General features: G+C 37.1%; 8 protein-coding genes across 19 annotated transcripts; 2 read left to right on the forward strand and 6 right to left on the reverse strand.

The window, feature by feature from the left end:
- Window positions 1–268: 268 nt before the first annotated feature.
- On the reverse strand, window positions 269–2,332 carry LOC6577140 (protein cortex). Its single transcript, XM_002003073.4, has 7 exons — window positions 2,213–2,332; window positions 2,018–2,149; window positions 1,733–1,961; window positions 1,483–1,665; window positions 925–1,302; window positions 708–857; window positions 269–636 (listed from the first exon to the last, which is right to left on the reverse strand). The coding sequence occupies exons 1-7, from the start codon at window positions 2,330–2,332 to the stop codon at window positions 377–379; spliced, it is 1,452 nt and encodes a 483-aa protein (XP_002003109.2). The 3' UTR covers window positions 269–376.
- On the reverse strand, window positions 2,213–4,079 carry LOC6577141 (non-structural maintenance of chromosomes element 1 homolog). The gene has a single exon (XM_044008556.1). The coding sequence runs from the start codon at window positions 3,858–3,860 to the stop codon at window positions 3,162–3,164; it is 699 nt and encodes a 232-aa protein (XP_043864491.1). The 5' UTR covers window positions 3,861–4,079; the 3' UTR covers window positions 2,213–3,161.
- Window positions 4,080–4,269: 190 nt separating this feature from the next.
- LOC6577142 (sodium/hydrogen exchanger 6) lies at window positions 4,270–13,536 on the reverse strand. 11 transcript variants are annotated; one of them, XM_015165513.3, is made up of 15 exons: window positions 12,912–13,535; window positions 10,525–10,649; window positions 10,254–10,442; window positions 9,903–10,192; window positions 9,232–9,373; window positions 8,823–9,131; window positions 8,651–8,762; window positions 8,438–8,591; window positions 8,329–8,380; window positions 7,599–7,634; window positions 7,135–7,328; window positions 6,968–7,076; window positions 6,784–6,900; window positions 5,409–5,430; window positions 4,270–5,288 (listed from the first exon to the last, which is right to left on the reverse strand). In XM_015165513.3, the coding sequence occupies exons 1-14, from the start codon at window positions 13,252–13,254 to the stop codon at window positions 5,413–5,415; spliced, it is 2,190 nt and encodes a 729-aa protein (XP_015020999.1). In that variant the 5' UTR covers window positions 13,255–13,535; the 3' UTR covers window positions 4,270–5,288; window positions 5,409–5,412. The 11 variants fall into 11 exon arrangements, with proteins under 11 accessions (XP_015020999.1, XP_015021000.1, XP_015021002.1 ...); XM_015165514.3 differs by lacking the exon at window positions 5,409–5,430 and having other exon boundaries at window positions 4,270–4,761; window positions 8,338–8,380; window positions 12,912–13,536; XM_015165516.3 differs by lacking the exon at window positions 5,409–5,430 and having other exon boundaries at window positions 4,270–4,761; window positions 7,135–7,310; window positions 8,338–8,380.
- A 257-nt stretch (window positions 13,537–13,793) lies between these two features.
- On the reverse strand, window positions 13,794–14,729 carry LOC26528364. Its single transcript, XM_015165518.3, has 2 exons — window positions 14,462–14,729; window positions 13,794–14,399 (listed from the first exon to the last, which is right to left on the reverse strand). Exons 1-2 carry the CDS (start codon window positions 14,658–14,660, stop codon window positions 13,828–13,830), a joined length of 771 nt encoding a protein of 256 aa, XP_015021004.1. The 5' UTR covers window positions 14,661–14,729; the 3' UTR covers window positions 13,794–13,827.
- A 73-nt stretch (window positions 14,730–14,802) lies between these two features.
- LOC6577143 (glutathione S-transferase 1) lies at window positions 14,803–15,648 on the reverse strand. The gene has a single exon (XM_032728745.2). The coding sequence runs from the start codon at window positions 15,646–15,648 to the stop codon at window positions 14,989–14,991; it is 660 nt and encodes a 219-aa protein (XP_032584636.1). The 3' UTR covers window positions 14,803–14,988.
- Window positions 15,649–16,233: 585 nt separating this feature from the next.
- Window positions 16,234–18,113, forward strand: LOC6577144 (acyl-coenzyme A thioesterase 9, mitochondrial). The gene is made up of 3 exons (XM_002003077.4): window positions 16,234–16,750; window positions 16,809–17,048; window positions 17,108–18,113. The coding sequence occupies exons 1-3, from the start codon at window positions 16,564–16,566 to the stop codon at window positions 18,079–18,081; spliced, it is 1,401 nt and encodes a 466-aa protein (XP_002003113.2). The 5' UTR covers window positions 16,234–16,563; the 3' UTR covers window positions 18,082–18,113.
- On the forward strand, window positions 16,963–22,873 carry LOC6577146 (zinc finger BED domain-containing protein 4). 2 transcript variants are annotated; one of them, XM_044008555.1, is made up of 3 exons: window positions 16,963–17,048; window positions 20,584–21,573; window positions 21,632–22,873. In XM_044008555.1, exons 2-3 carry the CDS (start codon window positions 20,659–20,661, stop codon window positions 22,235–22,237), a joined length of 1,521 nt encoding a protein of 506 aa, XP_043864490.1. In that variant the 5' UTR covers window positions 16,963–17,048; window positions 20,584–20,658; the 3' UTR covers window positions 22,238–22,873. The 2 variants fall into 2 exon arrangements, with proteins under 2 accessions (XP_043864490.1, XP_002003115.1); XM_002003079.4 differs by lacking the exon at window positions 16,963–17,048 and adding an exon at window positions 20,192–20,517.
- On the reverse strand, window positions 18,099–20,157 carry LOC6577145 (mini-chromosome maintenance complex-binding protein). The gene is made up of 3 exons (XM_002003078.4): window positions 18,873–20,157; window positions 18,571–18,814; window positions 18,099–18,512 (listed from the first exon to the last, which is right to left on the reverse strand). Exons 1-3 carry the CDS (start codon window positions 20,063–20,065, stop codon window positions 18,129–18,131), a joined length of 1,821 nt encoding a protein of 606 aa, XP_002003114.1. The 5' UTR covers window positions 20,066–20,157; the 3' UTR covers window positions 18,099–18,128.
- Window positions 22,874–23,936: the final 1,063 nt, after the last annotated feature.

Here is a 23,936-nt window from a genome sequence, read left to right on the forward strand (position 1 = left end):
CTTTCTGTTTCAGAATTTCATAACAATTTTCTATTTACGAACCTAATTGCATACATTTTTAAATAGTATAATAGAAAATAGACTTAAAACGGTATTCAAATTGTGTGGAAAGTTTTTTACAGATCCCCAACAATCTTAGAGCCAGACTTTCAACTAGTAGTTCTTAAGGCTCACAGATGTTATTGTTAAAGCAAAAATATTTATCTTTAAGTTAATCAATCAAATGGAATTTTATTGGATGATTTATGAAATGAATTGAAATAAAATATAAATGAAACACTTAACTATAATCTGAGTATACACATATGTTTACAATTTTGAAATAAAACAGTATAAAAACCAATTTGACATTCTAAATTTGAAAAGATTTAAACATTTATCTTACTGATCCATAAAGCTCCAGAGCGCTGCGTTTTCGTAGCTGACGCGTTTGCTTGTGTTTCAGTGAATTTAACTTATCGCTGGGATAGAACTCCCATATCGAAAAGGATTCATCCATGCCAGCGGCGGCGAGCTTGGTGCCATCCGGACTCCACATCATGAAGATCGCGCCTCTATTATAATGGGTCAAAATATCCACAACACGATTCAGCGAGGACAGCACAAAGATCTCAAAGCAAGGACAGCCGTTTTCATCTGGAGAAAAAATATGCTTAAGATTTAGATGAACGTTATTAACAGCTTGATCTGTGCTGATCTAAACTTACCGCATTTATAGATATTAACCAGCAATTCGCCCGTGATCTTGCTAAATGTAATTGAATTGATTAGGATCTTATCATCGCCTCTCTGATAAAACGAAACAATTTCACGACGCGGCACATTGAATATGTAAATTGATGAAAGTTTTTTTTCAGCTGTAAAATTGAAAATTTGCTTAATATATAAAGAGTTTTGGAAATTTCGGAATCTTCAGCTGCTCACAAATGGCCAGTTCGGCGGCCTGCCATGGATGCCAGTCGAAGACGATGCCGCCCTGCTTGGCGCCCAGACGCATTATCACTTTGTATGACACGCCGTGGAATATATATATCTGGCCCTGGATATCGGCTGTGGCCAAGTAGCGTCTCATCGGCGAGAAGCGCATGCAGCAAATCCGTTTCGTATGTTGCCTCAGGACATGCTCGATGGTCATCGTTGAGAATTGAATGACCACAATTTGTCCGCTCATCGTGCCACAGAGAATCTCGTCGCCATCCTCACTCCACTCTATGCAGCAGATGGACTCGAAAGATCGAGGCAAATACTTGCCATTGGCAACCAGAAATTCCTTTGGTGATTGCAGCAGCCAAATCTCTAAAACTGAATGGTAGAAAGTTGTTAGGAGAAGAAATATAAGTGTATAATTGAGCAGAGTATCCTTTGTATTAAAGTAAAATAATATTTATGTGGAAGGCACCTTTGACCCATTAGGAAATATGATTAACATCGTTTTTAGCTTATATTCATAATTGTTCTTCATTCATCTATTATAATATTCACCTGGATTTTCACCATCCTTGCAGCCAATGGCTAAGTATTTGCCATTTGGTGAATATTTCAGTGAGCTGGTGCGTTCGACATTAAAAATCATGCTCGTATCATCTCGATTACGCCAGATAATTAGATTTTCGTCAAAGGACACGGCCATCTGATCATTCACAGACCAGTCCATCATATTGAGATCTATGTTGGTGACGATGATATTATAAATTAGACTGGAAACTGGAGACTCTGATATCGTTAGTCTTACCAAATGTCGTGCATAGCGCAGGCATTTCGTTTGTGGTTGTGGCAAATGCTACGGGCCGGGCTCTTGGCTTACAGTACCAATCGCTGTCCGTCTTCTGCCTTCCCTTTCGGGAGTATTTGCACTGCATATCGCTGAATTGCAGCAATCGATTCTCTTCGATGTTGAACACTTTATTCATGGTCGTAACAAAATTGCTCTGACGCCAATAACTCGATCTCTGTGTGAGACTCTAAGAGACATCAATTTTATAATCGATATGTGTTATATATAGAGGTAATATATTACCATTTGCAAGAGATCCTGCTCTTTAGTCTTACCCACATATTTGAGATTGTAATTTAGGGCTTCTGGCTTGAAACGCCTTGGTATAAATCGATCGCCAAATGTAAATTTCTGTCTGTTGTTGATTTGTTTATTCTAATTGATTGCAATATATATTAGTTAGTTTTTACTTTTGTTTTGATTTTGTTGTTTTTCCACCTGATAAACTTCATTTCGCCAATCCATGCGGCGCTGTTTCATAAAGGGCGGCGCCGAGTTTGGGTCCATCAAAGGATTCTTATTAAAACTTTCACACACATCCATATCGAAGACTAACATTGAACTAATTTCAAATTATTATCCACGCCATATTTAATTATTGATTCGTTTGAGTCTACGATTTCTGCAAAGCTTTACTTAAATAACTGTAATTGCGCTCTCACTCTAGACCTTTGACTCTCAACTGGAGTGAGCATAGAAGTACAGCGTTAATATGCTCATTGTCTCTTGTATTCCCTTTTTTTCACATTCAGGGTAGGCTAGACTACCTGTATACTTTGTATATATAAAATTATAAAATAAATGTATATATAGATATATAAAAGTATTTGTCATAAAAGTCTCCACAGCTGAGATCAGCTTCGGGTGGGAATCAGACCGATTCAAGGTCAAGCCTGGGCTGAGCTGCCTCTGTCGATTTCATGGGTAAAAACGAACTCAGAGCTGTGCTCAAGACTCGAGCTCAATATCGAGCGGGCATCAGAGGTCCCAATATAAAGTCAAGCCAGGCAAGCGCAGCTTCAGTCGATTTCCTGCTTACTTAGTGTGCGGACGTCTAGTGCTCCTCTTCTCCTTCCGGATAAGTGGTAAGTATTTAAATAGTCAGTAATTGTAATTTGTAATATTTATATTCATAGTTATAAGGAGTTCTTTAATAACAATTGGCACTAGTCGATAACTATAGTTATATTATCATAACGTAAATAGTCTATAGAACAACAATTTTGTTTAATATAATTGCTTTACATTTCACTTTCTGTTCTCTATTCTTAAAATATGTTATATATCCAACTAATTTAATTTTATAATTTTATTTATTTTAAAAGATTTGGCGTTTTAAAATACTCTCAGCATACGCCAAATACATATTTGCTAATTCTTATAATTCTTATTGACTAAGTCGCGTGGACCACTTGTTGCCACAGGTTGGGCAGTTGGAGCGGGTACGTAAATACTTTCGTATGCAAAGTCTGTGGATTTTAGTGTTACAATCTGAGCATTTGACGTCCCAGAGCACCAGCTGCTTGCAGAGGGCACATTCCTTGATCGTGTCCGCAAAGTTAGAGCGCAAATAAAACTCGAACTCGACGATGCTGCGTGGACCCAGATAGAGTCTGTCGCCCGACTCCAAGAAGTAACCCATTTCGGTCCATAGTTGGAGCAGCGTTTGCATGCGCAGCTTCTTGGGCGGCTTCGTTGAGCCCTTGAAATCCAAGTCAGAGTACGCCTCGTTCCAGGCTATGTGGCAGTCCTCCTGCTGGGCAAGTTTTTCCAATAGAATGGAAAAATAAAAACATTCTTCTGCTGTCAGACCCGGATGATTTTGTTTATCAGGAGTTGCATCAGTGATAGCAAATACCAAATACTCCTTGCCAGTTACAGGATGAACCATAAAGGTCAACGATTGATTAAGATCTTTTATCGTATTTTCGATGCTCTTTGCGAATTCGTGCAGAGCCTCCTGATTCGCGGGTTTTGTCACTTGATGCTGATCGCAGAGCGGTGTTAATATCTTATTAATTTGATCATGATCAAGACAGCTGTGATTTATACAAGCACGTAAAAATGTCCGTTTTACAATTTCCATGCTATCTTTGAGTAATTAATAATTTTGACTTTGGTAAACAATCCAATTTGATAAAATGCAGAATTGTAAGTTGGGCAAAATAAATCGAAGCGCCTAACCAGGGCTGCAGCGATAGCTACCTGTGGCATGCTATGGTTTACTTCTATATGAGCCAACTCTTACATTAATTGTAATAAACACATTATTTAAATATTTAAGAAATGCATTAATCTATTCTTTTAACTTGTCAAAGTAATTCAAAATCGAAGTCATGATTCGATAATTAAATTATCGATTGATTACCAGCTCAATAACAAAGTAATTCAGCAATTATCGATTACTTTCAGCAATCACGCTTTAAAGGCGGAATGTTTAAAAAGCAAATTTGTTCATGTTGAGTTGGTGTTCACGAATAAAAACAATTGTTCGGTAGTCTTCAATTTTTATTGATTTCAAACTTATAAAGTAATAGCACAACAATTCATATTATCAATGTCTATAAGAGCTTTGCTTTAATTAAAATATTATAGTTATATGTATAGAAAGAGTTAAATAGTCAGAGAATATTAAATTTGAAAACCGAATATCTTAAGTTTTTTAATGCACTTTAATCGTGCAAACAATGCGTATTAAGTATTAAATATACATGAATAAAATATATATTAACAAACTGCCAGATTTTGTATAATTTGAAAACGCCATTACATATCTAAAGCAATTTTAAATATATTTATTTACACTAATTATTGTTCGGCAATTTTGAAAGCATTTTCTATTTCAATACAATTATAAATTTATTATAAAAAAATAAAATAATTCAAAACATTATTTAGTATTATAGTTCCTATAACTTCTTGCCATAAAATCCTAAGAGCCTGATTCTCGTTGATACCGGGCTTTGAACATGCTCCAGGATTTCCATCTAGAGATTTGTGTATGTTGTTTTGGTACGATTTTGAAGAATTGTTTTTATAAATATTTTAAAATTTTTATACATTGATTGGTTTTCATTTCAGATGTTATAAAATGTAGCAGCGATTTCAAATAAAAAAGAAAGGGAATATAATAAAGCTATGAGTATTTTTTCATAAACATTTTACAGTTTATTTATTTTGTTGTTTTCTTTTTCTTTTTTTTTTTTATTTTCATTTTATATGTTCAATTGAATTACACTTTAAGCTAAAAGTATGTATTTTATATCCTTTTATATAGAACAAATACAAATACAAATTAAACGTTCAACAAAATTATGATTAAAGTAACTCATAGATTGTTAACTAGAATCCAAATCACAAAAGTCTTAACAACTAAAAAAAAATGTTTTTAAATAAAAATCTAATTTGTACGCATTAAATTTTCATCTTAAACGAGACCAATTTCATAAATATGTGTGTATGTATATAGCAACAAATCAATTCAGATATGAACATTCCTATGTTCGGTTGTAACCTATAAGAGAAAGTTTTTAAAGTGGTAAAAAAAATCAGAAGTGAAATCATAATTGAATTGAACAAGCAATATAAATACTTTATTAAGTAAATGATAATGAACTTATAATTGTATACTTACATGGTTAGTCGCATGTTAGATTCTAAGAAATAAGATTGTGAGATACATAAATATAAATAATAATTACAGAATACAAAAAGCCTCTTCAATATTTTGTGCTTGTGCCACTAATAGAAATTGCCAAGCAGTCAACCTCAACTTAAAGATTTGCGGGGAGGACAGGGAATACCCCTAACCAGATTATATTTCAAATATTTGTGCGATCGGACAGGCCGACAACAAACATACGTTCACTTATCACGGAAAGTTATCAAGTCTTTCAGAAGTTAACAAAAAAAGGAAAAGATTCAAATTTGACAAATCGAAAGTAAATAATTTTAATAATAACAATAGCAAAATAATCGGAGTAGTTTAATTGGTTGTGTTAAATTCGATTAGGGATTAGATTTGATTCGTTAAGTTCTTTCCAAATGATTACATAAAATTATTAGTAACCAAGCTGAGTTCGTTTGCAATGTGATTAGTTTCATTCAATATATTTGACTATTGTTGTTTTTAAATATGTTGGTTAAGAGAGATGTGTGGAGAGTGTTTCAGTTGGAGAGGCAGATGATAACCGTTAAACCGAATATACATATATAGAAATGGGTAAAAAGTCCGCATGAGTTGTTGTTGTTGTAGTAGTTGTTGTTGTTTATTTATTATTTTGTTAAGATGATTTGAGGGAAAGATATAGAAAGAAAGATGCCGCAGCAAATAAATAAATTAATATTTTGTCGCTGAGAAAGTTACATTTTGCATTTGGTTTCTTTGTACTTATATATTTTGTTTGTTTTTGGTTATTGGTTTGTTGGTTTTTGGTTAGCCATGCAGTTTAAATAGTATGTAATATTAACAAAATATGCATTAAGACTAGAAATCGCTTGGCGTATACAAATTATATAAAAATGAAATATTTTAATTAATAACACAATAATAATGATATACAAAATAAAAGATTCCGGTTTTAAAACCTTCTCAGTTTTTTTTTTTTTGGTTTTGTTTTACAAAAATTAACATTTTTTTTAAAATAAAAGAGTTAAGAACATAAATCACAATCTCGTTTTTAGTACATATACAATATATACATTTATATATACATATACATATACATATATATATATATATATATACGACGTTAGGTAATTTGTAGTATTAGATTTGATATAAACATCGTTTATAACAATGCGTCTACGTGGCCAAAATATCTATTAGATATATATACATATATACGTATGTATAGTTGTCTTTCACTTTGTTCTTGATTTCTTGTTTTTTATAATTATTTGGTTTAGTTAGTTGCTCTTTCTACATGGTATTAGTCTTTGGTGCTTCATTCAAGATTTCTGTAGCTAGCAAGTAGGTTTTGAGTGTCGCCCATGTACCGAATACTTACACGATTTATGGAGTTGCGACGCCCTACAGCAAGGCCATCCTGGCTGAGCCCATTGCCAGTGTCGTTGTCAATGCATATGTCCGAGTCGGAGTCAACTCGTCGAAACTCGCTGCCATCCTGCAAATCAAATGTCTCGAATAAAGCGCTGACTGGAAGCATTTTGTATGAAGAGCTCTTTACTCACCTGCGTCAACTGCTGCGTGGTGGTTAGCAGCCTGGCAATGGGATTACAGCAGACGGGCAATGTCTCCAGCAGAGTGGGCCGCGAGTGCGTCAACAGCGGCTTCATATATCTGTAAGATGGGTCAGCTTGTACTCTTAGTCTTAAGCCATACCTCGACTCCTACTCACTTCGTGTCAAAGTTGCCCCAGATTCGCGCCAGAATCGCCTTCTCGTGGCTGTTGCGCCGTCGTCCGCACGCCGCTGTCGCTGCATTGCCATCGATTGGCGTATCCAAATTCGAGTCAGCGCCACTCGATAGGCGTGCCTTGCCACGTCCACCGCCACCGGTGCCGCCCTCCACGTCCTGTAAATAGCCATCAGACTGAACAGATTTCAACGAAACAGGATTAGCGCTTTGTGTATGTGTAGGAATGTGATTTAAAAGTAAGTACCAACATAAACAAAAACAATAACTATAAAATGCCCATAAGAATACGTAAGCAAACTGACAAAAATAAGATAACTCAATCAATGTATTATGTTTGTAGTGTTTGTTTGTGTGTGTTGTATTATGCACGTGTGGCACAGGGACAAGGGACGAGGGGGAAGCACACAGAAAATTGGAATTGAATGGATTTGTTAGTCAACGTACCGGAGCCGAATGTGAATTGTCCATGGAATTGTAAACCTTTGTAATTTGATAGATGCAAAATGGCATGAATTGCGCAGAATTGTACAAAATAAACAAGTTAGAGAATATGTTGTCAAATGTATAATGATTAAAAGCAGAGAATGAGAAATGCATTATAAGCACAACTTGGCCTTTCTAAGTTGGCAAATACCCTTTAATATTAAAGTAGGTACGGTTTCATATACAGTGTTCCTTTTCTTCTTTAATATGAGCCGAAATATAACTTAGCTAAATCTATCCTTTTTTAATTTTTTAAATTTACATTATTCGTATATCATTAAATATTTTTAGATACATAGATAAATAGAAAGAAGGCAATTTTTAATAAATAAATAAAATAAATAAAAACATTAAAAAAAAAAATAAAATAAATAAATCTCAACCTAAAAGCTTTTGTTTATATAAATACAATACTATAATATAAAAGATAAAGGGCTGCTTTTGAAAATTTAAAACAAATGTATTTTACCAGCAGTTGGACTTTTTTAATTCCTAATTTAAAGAGTTTTAAATTTAAATATTATAATAAAAAATTGAAATATTGCTAAGCTTAAATACAATTATATTTATAGTTTATTTAGCCGTGCTTTCTTTATGTTTTTACCAAAATAAAATTTCCAAAATAAATGTAGTTGCATTTGGCGTAAAGAAAGAAATAAATAATGAACCGAATGAACTGATTGATACTCACACTGTGTACCTGATAATTATTTAGTTGCTCAGTCTCCTCGTCGACGCCAACGCTGCAAATAGGAATTTCTAATTAAGATAAATTTAAGCGGTTTGCATTCTCAACTCACGGTATCTTCAACCAGGTGAGGAAGAAGTTAGCCGCGCCGCCCTGAATGATGACCGTAAATATGACAATCAGCGATGTGGCTGTTAGCATGGTCTGCCGAGCATCGGACACGGTGTTCCTAATGGCCAAGGCAAAGGACATAGCGCCTCGCAAACCTAAATAAAATGTATTTTAATGAACATATAAAAATTCTATTTGTATTGCTCATAAATACCAGCAAAGAAAAGCATGTGTTGGAAATTCGATGAGATTTTTGGTTTGCGCTTAATGTTCAATAGCCAGGATAAAGGATAGACATTGACAGCACGTCCTAGAGCAGCGCAGATCTATACAAGAAATACAAGTTATTTATGAAAATATTATTTACACCTATTTATATCACTCACGAAAGCTGTTATTATGAAGCCTGCATCGAAATGATGCTTAGGAAAGGTGAACATCGAGACGCCAATGTAGGAGAATATAAAGTTCTCGGCCAGAAAGTTGAGCAGCTCAAAGATCTGTTTGGTGCGCTGTCGCGAGTCCTCCGACAAATTGTTGTACGTGTAATGCGCCTGGCAAATGCCGCAAAACAATACAGCAACCACGCCGGTCAGCTCCGTTGCCTCGGCCAACAGAAATGTGCTATAGCTCATGAGCACAAACAGCGCCGACTCCAACAGCGGAAAGTCACGAACACGCGTAAACTTGGTCAAGTGTGGCAGGAGTTAAGGATACAATTCTTATACTAACAACTGAAAAATCAATAATATATATGTTATTTTTTTTTTTTTTTTTTTGTTGAAAAAAGGATATCAATGCCGTAAAACAGCCCATCATAGCGCCAATCATCAGAGACAAGAAGAAGATAGAGAAGAAGTCACTCAACGAGCGCAGAAATGCCGTAGTCTCGAATTCTCCCGTATTCGAATAATGCTCGCCGTAGTTCTGAATGGCCCTGTAAGCATTCGGTAATTAATAATATCATTTTAAATAAGTCAAACGGTATTGTTTCACTTTTTATGACTAACTAAAGCTGATAAAGAAAAATTATAAGCTAAGATGTTTTTATATTTTCATTTAAGGAATTTCCAGCAAAACATTACGCTTAAAAAGAAATATGCGAAAATTGCCCAGTAATTTCTATTGAGATACATATTACTTATAAAGAGTATTTAATGGCGTTAAGAAGGTGAGCATTAATATAGAAATGCCTGTTATCTTTCCAGCTTCTTCATTGACGATAATCTATTTACAAAACTGCGAGATATTTTACAATTCGTCATGTTTCCATACTACTTGAATATGCATAAAGCTTACAATGTGTCATCAGTTGATAGGGGTTTTAAAAATGTTTACATATATAAAATATGATTGAAGTCTGTACTTCTTCTGAATTGACTTCAATTACTTCAATCTATAGTATACTAGAAACATTTCTCTTATATAAATACAAGATATATTATATCAGATTAGATGAAACTCACCCGCTCAGCACGATGGCAACGGCATCGTTCAACACAGATTCGCCCAATACAAGCGCATAGAGATTAACATCGACATGGAGATCGTTGAATATGGCCAGTATAGTGAGCGGATCTGTGGGCGATATCAGCGCCCCAAAATACAGCGTGTCCAGAAATGTGAAACTGCTGCTCAAGTACTTTGGCATCAGTTTCACACAGCCGTACATCAGGCCACCGATTAGGAACGCCGATAAGGTGGTGCCCACAATGGCAAACGTGAGAATTGCGCCCAAGTTGCGAAAGAAGTATTTCTGCAAATGCAATTACGATCACATTACATACATATTATATTGTACATATCCACATAATTACCTTCTTTAGGCTGTAGCCAGCGTAGAATATAATGGGCGGCAATATAATATTGAAGAAGACCTCCGGATCGAATGTGGCCTTCAAATCGATTTCGTTCTCCTCGATATCGTACACCTGTCCACGGAACACGTACGCATATGTCTTCACACCCTCGGGCAGCTTTGTGGAATTCGTTTGATTAACCGGATACTGAACAGAAAAAGAAATTAAACAAATTAAATGACAATAGTCTCTAATTGCATAAGCAAACGTGTTGAGCTGCGCCACGTACCTTGAACCACAGTGTGTCCGGTGGCAATTTGTCATTATAGGTGGGTACGCCCTGCGGCTCCACCTGCATGTGCACCAGGGTGGTGTTTGTGCCCGCATATCGTATGATGGCGCCCACAATTAAGCCTGCAATTGAATGAAAATGAAATTACAGTTAAGTACATGATTTATTTCATTTAAAAGTCTTTTAGTTTGAATAAAATGTTGGAAATTCTAGCTGATAATATTAATAATAAAATACAATTAAATAAGGAAAAGAAGTTTTATATAAGACAGATAGAAAAAACTTGAGTGGAATAATAATATATATACATAGGTCCTTTGGGAACTATATTATATTTCTTATCCCAAAAAATAAATCATTAGCTGATATATAAATCCTTTGGGAACAATATTTTTGTGATTCAAAACCTGGGGCTCAAACCAATCATATACATTTTGAAGCTCATATATAGGCCCTTTGGGAAAGACATGAGTCATATGAGTCAGACCTTGAACAGGGGCAAATATATAAAGGCCGCTATCTGCTGTTCTTCAAAGTAATAATTTTTATATTAAAAGCATTTGAAGTATTTAAATGAAACGAGTCTCAAAACGTCAATCATAGTCGATTCAAAGAGGTTTCTTGCTGGTTTAGGCGTAAGCTCATTTTATTATTGCCTGACCTATCACAAAGCTAGCTTTGACAATGCTACTAATGAATGCGGAGCAGCTGCCGGCTGCATTGTGTCTACATGGGCACATATGTTGATAAGATCGTGTAGAACAAGTATACATATATAACATATACTCTCAAGTTGTTGACTCACTGCACAGTCACAGTCAGAGCACGCTTATCAGTCACAGCACACTTATCAGTTCTGCCAAAAAGTCTTGAGTCTTATCTGAATGGGGTTTATTATTTTATGATGATAGTATTTCATTGCTAATCAAATTTTGTATTATGACTGTGTTCAGATAGGACTGACTAATTAGCATATTTAATTATTTTCATTTTATTAAAAAGAAAAACAAGTAAGAGCGTGCAAGATTGTCGTTGTATTAGATATTATTTCCTGTTTGATTATCGAGGGTATAACTTAGAAATTTGGAATGCATGGTTCTAGAGGTACATATGTTAGTCATCCTAATCGAAAAAAATAAGAATATCGATTTTCATTGTTACTTAGAATTATATTTTAATACAACTGTACAGACGGGCTGACAGATAGGCAGATATAGCCAGATAGACTTTGACAACTTCACTCAATCTAAGTATTTAAATAAATATGTTGACTACATGAAAGGGTTGGACAGACCAGACAAACCGCCTGTTAAATGAATATACATAAAGAATTAGCAAGAATAATGTATATGTATATAAATAACGTGCACAGTAAGCTGTCGGATTAGTTCTAATGTAACTCTACACTTCTGTATAGCGTATATTCCTGGTACCGATAGCAAACTTTATTATTAAAATAATAATAATAATAATAAAAAAAGGTAAAGAAATGCAAAACGCAACGTCGTTTGGGGGAAAACCCAAAGCAAATCAACAAATGCGATTGTATTGGGGGAAAAAAAAAAACAGTTGCAATTCGATATAATAAAAGACCAAGACTTGAACTCTGTTGATTATTGAATATGGCATGTGTTTTTAAATTCATAAGCAGAATCAAAAAATATTAATTATTTATTTATTTTTTTTTTTTTATAGCAATTGGTATTGGCATGCACTCCAAATTAAATGATACTATAAAATGGGATTTACAATTTGATTGCCCCATAAATTGTGTAAAAACTGATTTGATTAGTTGACGTTAGCGAATGGGCACTGTAATCAAAGCATGCACATTTTATAATGGCAAACATGTTGCTGAATCGCAAATTTCGGAGCACAAGTAGAAGCAGAATTCAAGGGAAAAATGAGATAGTACATACAAGAATATTAGCGTAGTCATGTGTAAATAGGGCTTTAAATAACAGGTTCGTATATCAACGAAATATGTGCTTAAAATGCGGGACTTAAAAGCTTTGCTGTTCCGATTGCAAAACCCAATTTGAATTTTTGTGTATATTATAATTTAGGAATCGCACAAATGGTGTAAAAATACGTAATTGCGTATTTAAATATTATATATATAAGCGTATATGTATATATTTATATCATAATATACATACATACATATATTTATCTATTTACGGAGCATATTGCCAATGATAGAGGGACAAAGAGACGGCAATGAAAGCAGCAGGTGACACTGATCGAAGAGGAAGAGCAAAGAGAATTGATGATGAAATTACCAAAACAATGTACGATAATAATAATATAAACCAACAATTAGCATGTGTTTCTGAGTATGTGGGTTACCCAAAGCCAAGTTAGCTAACGTTGCGCTCACTTACCATAAATAACAGCCAATCCAGTCTCATGTAGCCACGAAACGCGATGATGTTTGAATAGCCAAATGGTTAATACAGTTAAGGCTAGCAAAAATACGAATACCAGCAAATCGAGACTTTGAATGCGATGATTGAGCGTCGCCTTGGCATCGAGCGTTATGTCCGTATCGGCTGCACTGCAGCCAGCGATGAGGGCCCACAGCGTGAGCAGACGCAGCGCCCAGCTATTCCAGCTGCCGTTGCAGCAGCGGCGATAAAATGTTGGCCTCGCCTGGCCTGAGTAAGCGTGCATTTTGCACTTGCTGTGTGGCGAAGGTGGATTGAAATTAATTGTACAATTGTACATTAATTAAGTGTGCACAGCAGACTGCTGGCAACAGCAGACGAAAACTGAAATCGATTTTCACGTTACGTTAGTGCGCGCCGCAAATTGATTTGGCGCACAGCTATTGCGGCTTGCGTTTGTGCACACAGGCACTTTGCACGGAGTTCTATCTGTTTTCTCCGTCTTTATCTATTTTTTTTTCTTTTAACTTTTTGTTACATAAAAAATAAATATTTTACACTATTAAAATTGTCACAACAAATTTCTATTTGACATTATGCTCGCCTCTTATACGCTCTTATACTAAGAACAATTACACTACACTGTGCAGAGAAGGTAGTTTCCTTAGAAAGCTGCTGCTTGCATTGCTGTTAATCACAGCTGTTTGTGTAGCTATCGATAGCTATCGATTTTGAAGTCTTGCATCCGATTTTCAGTGCTGTTAAATTTTACGATTATTCTTTGCCTTTTGTTGTGGTTGGCAAATTCTGTTATGTTTTGCGTTAGTATTCTCAACAAAAGACACTCTGAGACGAAACTGATCAATAAAAACAACCAAATTCATTTGTTTTTATTTATTTTTTTTTTCTTTTCTTAGCTATCGGTTTGACTTAAGTACTGTTCTCTCTTATATTTGGCAATAATTTGCATTATTTCCAGCTTTGCGTCTATTTTATAGTCCTCATCCAGTTGATCAAGATCTTGGGCAATCGTCATACCATAATGATAGAAATACGATTTGTGAGCTTTTCTGGGGGTTCGCACTTCTAAGATTGGCGACTCTTTTGGTCTTTTCGGAGCGGATGGCAAAATGGTTTCCTCTTCATTATCAGGCTCATTTAATGGTGGTGAATTTTCAACCGATGGCTCTTCCGTTTTTATGGTAATTGGTGGTTGGCACTCCTGTGTGGCAAGCGGATCATCTTCAGAAAGATCAAAACTACCATCGCTTGCAGTCGGAGGTAGTGCTGTCCTACATGTGCTCACTGCCGATGAGATTTGCTGCGCTCGAGCTGGTGTATCCAGAGCAGAACTCAAGAATGATAATCTTAGTCTAAATTTCCAGGTGGTACTGTAGTTTTCTGCATCTACACCGATCCGTCTCGATTTGCTTTCCTCGAACAAATAGTAAGTTTTCATATTAGTCCATTTCTTTTGTAAAGCTTCTAGAATCAGAAAAATGTTACTTTAATATAATTGCCGCAATATATGTATGTATCTATTTTACCTTTAGTAATTGGTGTGGTCGAAGAAAATCCACCATAGGAGTTAACTTTGTCTGCAAGAAGCGACCAGAATTTCGCCTTTTTTGATTTATATGCGAAGTGTGGATGGGAATGATCCCAAACGAATGGCGCTGCTTTCACATGTTTTATAATATAAAGCAGAATTTCATCGGTCCAAACCACTTTGTTCTTTTTACTCATTTTGTTTATCTATCTTTCGCTACCACTGAAAAATCGATTAGCTTCCGCGACCGATACTTTTTATGTATATCGAAAAAAAAGTGCTTGTGCGCGATATGCACCTCAGTAATGAAGCGGCATTGCAATAAACTACAAACAAATATCAATTTTTGCCAGGATTATTTTTTGTATAGCTTTATAGCTTAAACAAGTAAACCGATCGCATGCAATATATAGTTTAGTTTTTTTTTTATGTACAAAATGTGTGAATCCTAAGCAATATCATGATATATAATTTGTTATTAATAGACAATTATAGTTCTTCCCGTATTCGTAGTATATAATAAATTTAGAGCTCCACTTTGGTCCACTGGCTTCTCATGAATGTTGAATATTCCTTGGCTCCAGCATTATTGTATTTCTCAAAATATGGCAGCTCGCTGAGACGTGCCAGCCAAGCGGTAATCCTCGGATATTTCTGTTCATCAATATCAAAAACTGCAGGCACAGATGAGACAGTGGCAGCACAGCAGAAATCAGCGATGGTCACTGTATCGCCAGCGATGTATGGTTTCTCCAGCAAAGTCTCTGTCAAGCGAAGAGCCCCGTGAACGTTGTCAGTCCGTTCCTTGGTCACCTCAGTGATGCCCCTCATCCAAAACACGCTGCTCACATTCCACAATGCCTTGTAGATGACGCTGGCATCGAAGAACAAGCGCTGATTGACTTCTGTGCGTTTCAACAGATCCTTAGGATACAGTGCATCGGTCTTAGCATACTTCTCGCACAGATATATGCATATGGCATGTGAGTCCGTTACGATTATTCCATTGTCATCCAGCACGGGTACCGTACCTTGTGGATTCATCTTCAAAAATTCCGGAGTACGATTCTCGCCTGTTCCCAAATTGATCACCTTATATTCGAAGGGCACCTCCAGTGCTTTGAGTGTTACTAGACAAGCTCGCACCGGCGGCGACATATCAATACCGTAAAGAACGATGGACATTTTGTTACAAACGTAAACGTATCAACTCGAGCAATTCGACTAAAAGCAATTCGTAGCTGACAAGCCTTATAAACTTGTATGTTTGTGGAATGCAAGTGTGGATCATAAGTGTGCCAAGCTTTTAAATAAGCAAAAAAGGCACATAACGATGATATCGCACTTTCATACCCTCGAAATCTGCTCACACATGATTACAAGGCGTTTGTATTCACGACTAGAAGAGGTTAATATTGGAGCATTATCAAACTAAAATATTGTATTATTGTTGTAATTTAAACTTTAAATGATTGTATTGGAACGCGCTATCATTGTATCAAATGAGTTATATATCTAACTACATATATTTATTTATTTGGACTATAAGTGTATAGGGTATATCATAGTCGCAAACGTATGGAGTCAACAAATTACAAAGAAAATATTTGTTCTCTAATGTTTTCAATTAGGCATCACGTAAACTAAAGAAGAATATTAAAATTAATATTGAGTATAGAGCATTCTCACCTTAACAGATGGTCTTTTGTACACTGTCACGTGTGTCACAAGATATGGTCATCAATTTCGTTATCAATATTAAATTGATTTTATCTTGTCTATTAACCTAGTGTACTTCAATGATTAGAGACCAGGTTTACAAATATAATATTGGTTTTCTTACGGCATAGAAACATTTAGGTGATTTTTAAAAATTCTCAAGCTTCACAAAAATTATGCAAGTTATTGATTTCTGTATTTGATTTATTTAAAAAATACAAATACATCAATTGTTCTTTATCTAAAAATTTTTATCCTAAATACCATTTTATTTTAATTTTTCCCATAACAATATTCAAATTAAATATGCCAACAAAAATTAAAGTCGTATTTGGAATATTATTCAAAATTGGAATCAATTTATTTGAATGATCGATTAGGATGGTCCGGTTGTTAAGAAGACCAAGATCTGTGTTAGCCGCGTCCCGCTTCCTGCGATCTCGATGTAAAACGCGTCTTGTTGTCTGCTCGCAGAACCTACATCACTCTGCTGCTCGGTGCCATTGGCATGACACATGTGAATTTGATGCCTTTCAGTCTGGTCACTGTTCAGGCACAATGTCAGATGGTAAATACGACCAAATCTTCGCCAGTTTTGATTCCATTTTTAGCACTTCGTTCCGTAGTGAGTAAGAATATTCGGAAACAAATTGGCTTGGAGCCGGGCTATTACACGATACCCAAGTGTCGGGCAAATCTGCTGAAGTATACACCAAAGCGTGAGGATTTGCCCAGTCGCAGCATGACTGAATCTTTCACAACGGCGATATTGCCACTGAGTTCGAGTTCGTATCGGGAGCGTTATGTCAACCACTTGCGTCGTGTGCGTATGGGACGACTGATGGAGGAGTTGGACTTGTTTGCGGGTAAGTCAATAGATATGCTGCCAACAACTATACGACGCTTACATATGCCAGGCTCTTAGTATGGATCTGTCATCGTCATACAAGTGTGCCGACTTTGCCTAAGGGCATACCGTTGCCCTATATATTTGTCACGGTGCTGGTCGAGAGCGTGGAATTTTCGAACAGCAATAAGATCTCGGCATCTGAAGACATATCCTTGTGTGGCCATGTCTCGTGGACTGGCATGACTTCCATGGAAATAACCATTTACATGCAGCAAAACTTTCGAACCATCCTCAAAGCCATCTTTGTGGTGGTCGCACGCAATGCAACGAATACAGCATCGGCACCAATCAATCCATTAGCTCCGGCCAACGAGAAGGAGAAAGCGTGCTACTTGGAATCGGTTAAGAGGTCTGAGGCACGCGAACAGAAACACTCAAAGAATGCCCTTTACATCCGACCCACCAAGGAAGACGAGAAGCTAATGTTCGAGATCTTCAAGCGTACCCAGGGCACAAATGCTAATGATATGTATAATCTTGAATTGCCAGCCAATTGCAGATGGATGTCTGAATCGAATCAGACTACCTTGCTACGTGCCTTCCCTGACAATCGCAACTTGCACAATCATATTTTTGGGGGGTTCGTAATGCGGACCGCTGTGGAGATCAGTTCGATTACCGCCTGCCTCTATGCTGGCGGCCGACCACTGATCGAGTGCATCTCGGATGTGGCATTCTATAGTCCACTGAAGGTGAACTCGTTTATCAAATTAACGGCCTACGTGGTCTACACATATAAGAAGTATATTCAGTTGTTGACAATTGTGGAAGTCTTGCAGGAGAACAGTTCGTCGCATTTGACTACAAATGCGTTGTTTCTCATCTACAAGGCTGAGAGAAATGTCCAAGAGGTGCTGCCCATTACGTATGAAGAGTCGTTGTGCTATATAAATGGTCGCAAGAAATTTCGTGCTTTCCAGAAGTTAAGACAGGATCGATTGACCAATTTAAAACAGTTTCAAAAAACCGAAAAGTCTGACAGCCAATAAAAAACACTTTATAAAAGTTATACTTAAAATAACGATTGATCTTCAATTTAATTGCGCATAGAAGCGCTGGATTTGGGCAGTGCTTGCAATCGCTGGCGGCGCTTCGACTCAAACTCTGTGGCTAGGTGCCAGGTTTCCTTATCTAGCGTCACATGACCGCGCGCAATGCCCAGTAGACGCGATAGGACCAATAGACAGTGTAGATCATCGGCATTGCTCTTCACATTCGCCTTGCGCATATCAACAAATTCCTGCTGTATCATTTCCGTGTGTTCCTCGCTAACGCTGAACTGGCCAATCCGCGACATGGTCAAATAGTTACGGAACTGCTGCAAACGTCCTGGCTGCAGATAGTGCAAGGCAGCTTTTAGAGATTCCTCCCATATCTGAATAGACTTTTCATCCGCCTTAAGGGGCAGCACAAAATCGCTCTGCAAATAAAGGACGCATATTAGTGATATACAGAGAGTACTCATAGCAATGCCATACCGGCAGCATGCTACGTCCCTCGCTGAGTACCAGTACCGGAATATCCACATTGTAATCGATTTGATAATACTGAAAGTCACACTTGAGCTGCTGATTGTTAATGAGGTTCGCTAGATGCTGTACGGCATGCACACCATTCGCCTCCAGCTTGCCCTGCTGCATGCGCGTCTCGTCCAGCACCAGATGCGTATGGGGTGCCAGCTGCAACAGTCCAGAGATCAGCTTGTTCGTCTCATAGTCCTTTCTGTGGAACGTAAATGGTTTACTGTTATCCATCAGGATGCAATATAAGTTGTACCTACTTTGGCGTAAAGGCTGACGTGTTCATGGTTTCCAGTGTCATTGGCAGATAGTGGCTAGCAGGTAGCAACAGCTCGAGCACCTCATATAGCTTCGCTGTATACTGCTGCAGACACTCCTTGGGCAGATTGCAGATGTTTAGTGTGAATTTGCCAATGCTCTGCATCTCAGATCGGCTGTAGACTGTAGAAATTAGATGACATAGTAGATACTCGGCAGCAAGCTCGTCGTCAAAGAGGCAAAGTTTGAGCAGCATGCGCAAATCCTTGTGTATGGTCTCCAAAGATTGTGGTGCATGTAGCGCCTCAACTGCAGCGGGTTGCTGCAAGCTCTCGTCCAGCAACGGATTGGCATGACACAAAGACTTGACGGCAAAGGCATGCAAGCGCGGTATTAGAAACGGCGATGGATTCTGTGCCTGCAGCTCGGCTAGGCTTTCCACATCCTTCATAGCCTCAACGTCCAGCGTGGACGCGTCCAATGCTGGATCGACAGATAGAAAGCCGACGAAATCCATCAGCGAGTTTAAGGTATATTTATCAAAGTCCTCATAGACCTTCACCATGCAGGCCATGCTTGGACGATTGGGCAGCGGCGAGTTGATTAGGTAATCAGGGCCAAGCACTGTGGAACTACAACCATTTGTTTCTGTTTGCCTTTCAGCACTTACACATTGCTTTTTGGCTGAGCTAATACCGTTAGACTCATCTGCTTTGTCCACTTCCATATCTTCTTGTTCATCCAACGCACGCTTGACACCATTTCCAGCACTTGGCAACTGTTCAGACTGTGGGTTACACTTCTTCTCGTGCTCCTTAGCCCAGTCATTGAGACCAGGCACTGAGACCACAAACAGTGTACGTCGCTCGCCATGCACATTGTTCTCGGCATTGTAATCCAGCTGTTCATCTTTGCCTAGTCGCAGACAGTCGCGATATTTGCCTGGCTGTAGGCGGGCACTGCCGTCGCCTAATTTCACCTCGTAGCGTTCCAAGTAGATTTCTGGATCCATCATGTCCTGTACCATGCCACGAAAACGTACCAAGCCCTGATCTTTCAATTTGTGCAAAGGTGTGTGATTTAACAGCGGAATAGAGTGCCATTTCGTAGAATCACTGAGTAATTCTTTCCAGCTTGCAATGTCTTGTGCTATCAGTTCTTCTGGAGTGCGTGGTAATTCCATGTTGCAAGGCATTGCGCATATAAACAAATAATTGTTATTGCCGAGTCGCGTGCGCGCCAAATTACAATATTATTGATGGACCAAATTCGATAGTAGTCTACATCAATAATGACAACTCTAATTGCCTGAAATCGAGAAGTTATCGTAATCGTTGCTTGTGTTATCGTAAGTTGTGTTATAGGGCTGCGATGAAACGGATGTAAAGCGGAGTATCCGCAATAGAAATAATGAGCAAAAAGAGCCGAGTTTGGAACTTTTTCTATAAAGAAAGCGATACTGTCGCAATTTGTTGCCTGTGCCACAAAAATTATTCACGCAAGGGTCGCGGCACAACATGTCTCCGAAATCATCTGAAGAGCAAACATCCTGCCGAATTTCTAACGTTATCCGAAAACGACATCAAGTACATGGTGAAAACGGAAATAAATGATAACGCATCCGTTCACACGAACCTGCAATTACACGTAAAAAAAAAGAATACACTTTTCGAAAGAGTTCACTCTAACAATTTCAAATTTTGTTCTTTCCAGGATGCTGATCCATTGGAAGTTCAAACAGTAAGCGACTCAGACGAAAAGTATGCGAGCGATGAGAAATTGGCTTTAATGATAGCCCAGCATGATTACTCCTTTAGCTTGATAAACAGCGTTGGGTTTGTGAACTTTATTAAAGTTCTACAGCCTCGATATGCAATTAATACTGTTAGTTATTATGAAAATATTCTATGTCAAGACATGTATCGGCGGATGCAAACGCAAATGAAACAACAACTCGTCATGTTAGATTCTGTTTCACTGGCCACAAGCATTTCGTGGCGAACTGGTGGCCAAGGCTTGCTTAGCTTAAGTTGTCACGGAATTTCCAATGACTTCCAGTATAAGCAGTTCCACTTGAAATGCGAAGCTCTAGATGGACGGCACACAGAAGATGTCGCTTGTCGCATTCGTACCATAATTTCAAATGTTTGCCAGGAGCTTCAACTACCCAAGGAGAAGATTAGCTGCATTATCAGAGATGAGGGCACCTGCATACCTGGCTCTATAGTAGAGTGCAATGTTCACCTACTGAAGCTTTGTGTAAAATATGCGCTCGAATCAAATGAGCATCTTAAGCAACTAGATGCCAAATGCCTTCAAATTGCGAAACATTTTGAGCAATCTCCCATAGCATACAATCATTTGAAATATATTCATGAAAAGCAATTGAATCGCGAGCCATTACAATTGATGGAACACAACCACAACCACAGCCACTTGGACTGGAACGCGATCTTTCGTTTGAAAAGCCGCATGCTCAGGCTTAAAGATGCTCTCTCACTCTACGCCGAGGAATATAATATGGTAAAGATTTATCCAGATGAGTGGCTGGATATTGATTTAGGTCAACGAGTCATACAGCCGATTGAGGAAATTGTCAATATTTTGAGTGGAACCTCTGCGACAGCCTCCTCAGTCATACCTCTAATAGCCGCACTCCGGGACTCCCTTCGGACAGATGTCCACAATTTTGTGTCTTCAGTGGTTAAGTGAAATACTTAGAATGAATGTAAAAAAAATTTTAATTCCGATTCTCTTACAGACCATTTGCTCGTTTGCGCGAAAGCTGCTCGAGGAGCTGGAATCGAGATGCTCGACAATTACTACGGATATCAAGTACCTGATGGCCACGTATTTGGATCCGCGTTACAAACAAGCATTTTTTACCCATCAGGAAGCACAGTTGGTGACTGAGGAAGTATTGGCACAGCTGTGTCGAACTCACATCCAGCAATGGCAGCCACCAATGAAGATCGCAAAAGTTGCCTCGAATGTTAAAAACGAATCGAAAATCGATTCCTTTCTTGATAATATGCTCACATTATCCAACACGAGTACGGAGGCATCTACATCATTGCATTCGCAATCGCAATCGCAACTGAAAAATCTTTTGTATTTATACAATTCTGAGCCAAGGGTCGAGCGACAAAGCGATCCAATCACTTGGTGGCGATCCAATAATAAATACAGCGCTTTGTTTCCAATTGTTAGGCGCTATCTATCCACGCCAGCCGCCAGCATTGCTAGCGATCGTATTTTCGATATATCTAAGAGTCTATATAGTGATATGCAAGTGGGTCTCTGTCCTGAAAATGTTTCCAAAATATTATTTATTAAAGCAAACTTGAAAGCCCTAGAGCAAGTTTAGTTATATAATATCAATACAGATGAATTTGAGGTATTTAAAGAAAATTTACCTTAAATTATGTTAGCTATATTGTTTAAAGAAAACAATTAAATTTAAGCTTTAATATAAACAATATTCACGCTCAAAATTATTTTGGATTCCAAAAGGAAACAAGTGATTGATGTTTGTTCATTTATTTTTAATTACATATTGAAATAAATTAAATTAAATGAAGATAAAAAACATTTAAATTACCCAAAAATGCTTTTATCGAAGTTTTCTGAAGTTTCCTTGTTCTCAGAAATCCTTTTAAGATTAATATAGTAGAAGCTATTCTTGTTTACTTATTTCTTTTGATTGTACTGTACAAATTTTAAAGAGGATGTTCTGATATGAGACGACCTATAATTAAGTAATTAAATCTAACAAGCATGCGCTGTTCTAATTATTTACAAATATAATTGCTCCACGATAAATAATATAATTGATCGCGATAAACCAACAAACGAGAGCAATATATATATGAATCTGTAGATAGATGAAACATCATTATATTCATATAAAAACAGACAGAAAGACAGGATTATCTTTATTATGTAGTCTCTGAGATTTTTTTAAATTAATAATAAAATTTGTTATAAAGTTTTTTTTTCTATATTTGGATCTATTTATTAGACTTCTTATTTGGGACATAGCGAATAATTGATCATAAAAATTTTGAATGATGGATAGTTATAATAAGGATAACAAATTAAAATGTTCCAGCAGGGAGGATCTGGTCAGGTTGCCGTGGACTTATCTATTAACTAATAGTCATTTTTTTTCTAACTTAACCTTTCAAACTCTCCTAATAGCTCGATACATATGCTAGATTCTCGTTCCACATTCATCCAGCTAAAGGCTCTGATTGTGACAACAATTTTATGTCGCCCATGTAAAGGCAGGCCAGTCATATCGAATATTAAGTTTATAACAAACGGCTCGTATATAAATTTAGTCTGCAAGAAGAATGTAAAATATTTAAAAGTATATTTACATTTAGTAAACTTACTCCGGGGTAAATGCATTCGTCCTTCACATCTTCTTTATTGGTTATAAATTGAGTCCAATACTTATACCAATACTGAGGCTCGTCATACAGAATGGGGCAGATGTCAGTAACGGTCATACCGAAAGGTGTTTGCACCCAGTTTATACGATCGAACTTAAATAACTGAAAGCTCATCTAAATAGAAAGTTTTTTTAGGGTGTTATTTGACTCAAAAAATGCTAACTGAAAATACCAAAACACGATCGCCAGGTTGAATGTTCCACTTAAAGGAAACATTGCCCGAAACTGCTAGTTTATCGTCTTCTCGTGTAAAGGTTAATTCTGATACATCGCACATTTCATAAATGCTAAGGACGTTATATGCAGAATTTTGGCACTCGCTGTAGAACTGATCCTCCTCAGGGACGAACAGGTATTTCAAGGCAATCGATGGCCATGTGAATAAAATCGCGCCGAAAATTGCGTATTGAAACTTTATATGGAACAACATCGTATGATTTTTCGACTCACTTTAGTGTATTGAATCTTAAGCGTTCAGGTTTTTATAGCATTTCATGTAGAAAAGTTTCTTTAGTAGGCAACTCAAATATTTTAAAGCACTTATATATACAATCAGTTAATCTTTAGTCAGTTATATTACCTTAATTAGATTGAACACGAGCTAACTAG

Source organism: Drosophila mojavensis, unplaced genomic scaffold, assembly GCF_018153725.1.
Source record: "Drosophila mojavensis isolate 15081-1352.22 unplaced genomic scaffold, ASM1815372v1 contig_36, whole genome shotgun sequence".
Lineage (NCBI taxonomy): Eukaryota > Metazoa > Arthropoda > Insecta > Diptera > Drosophilidae > Drosophila > Drosophila mojavensis.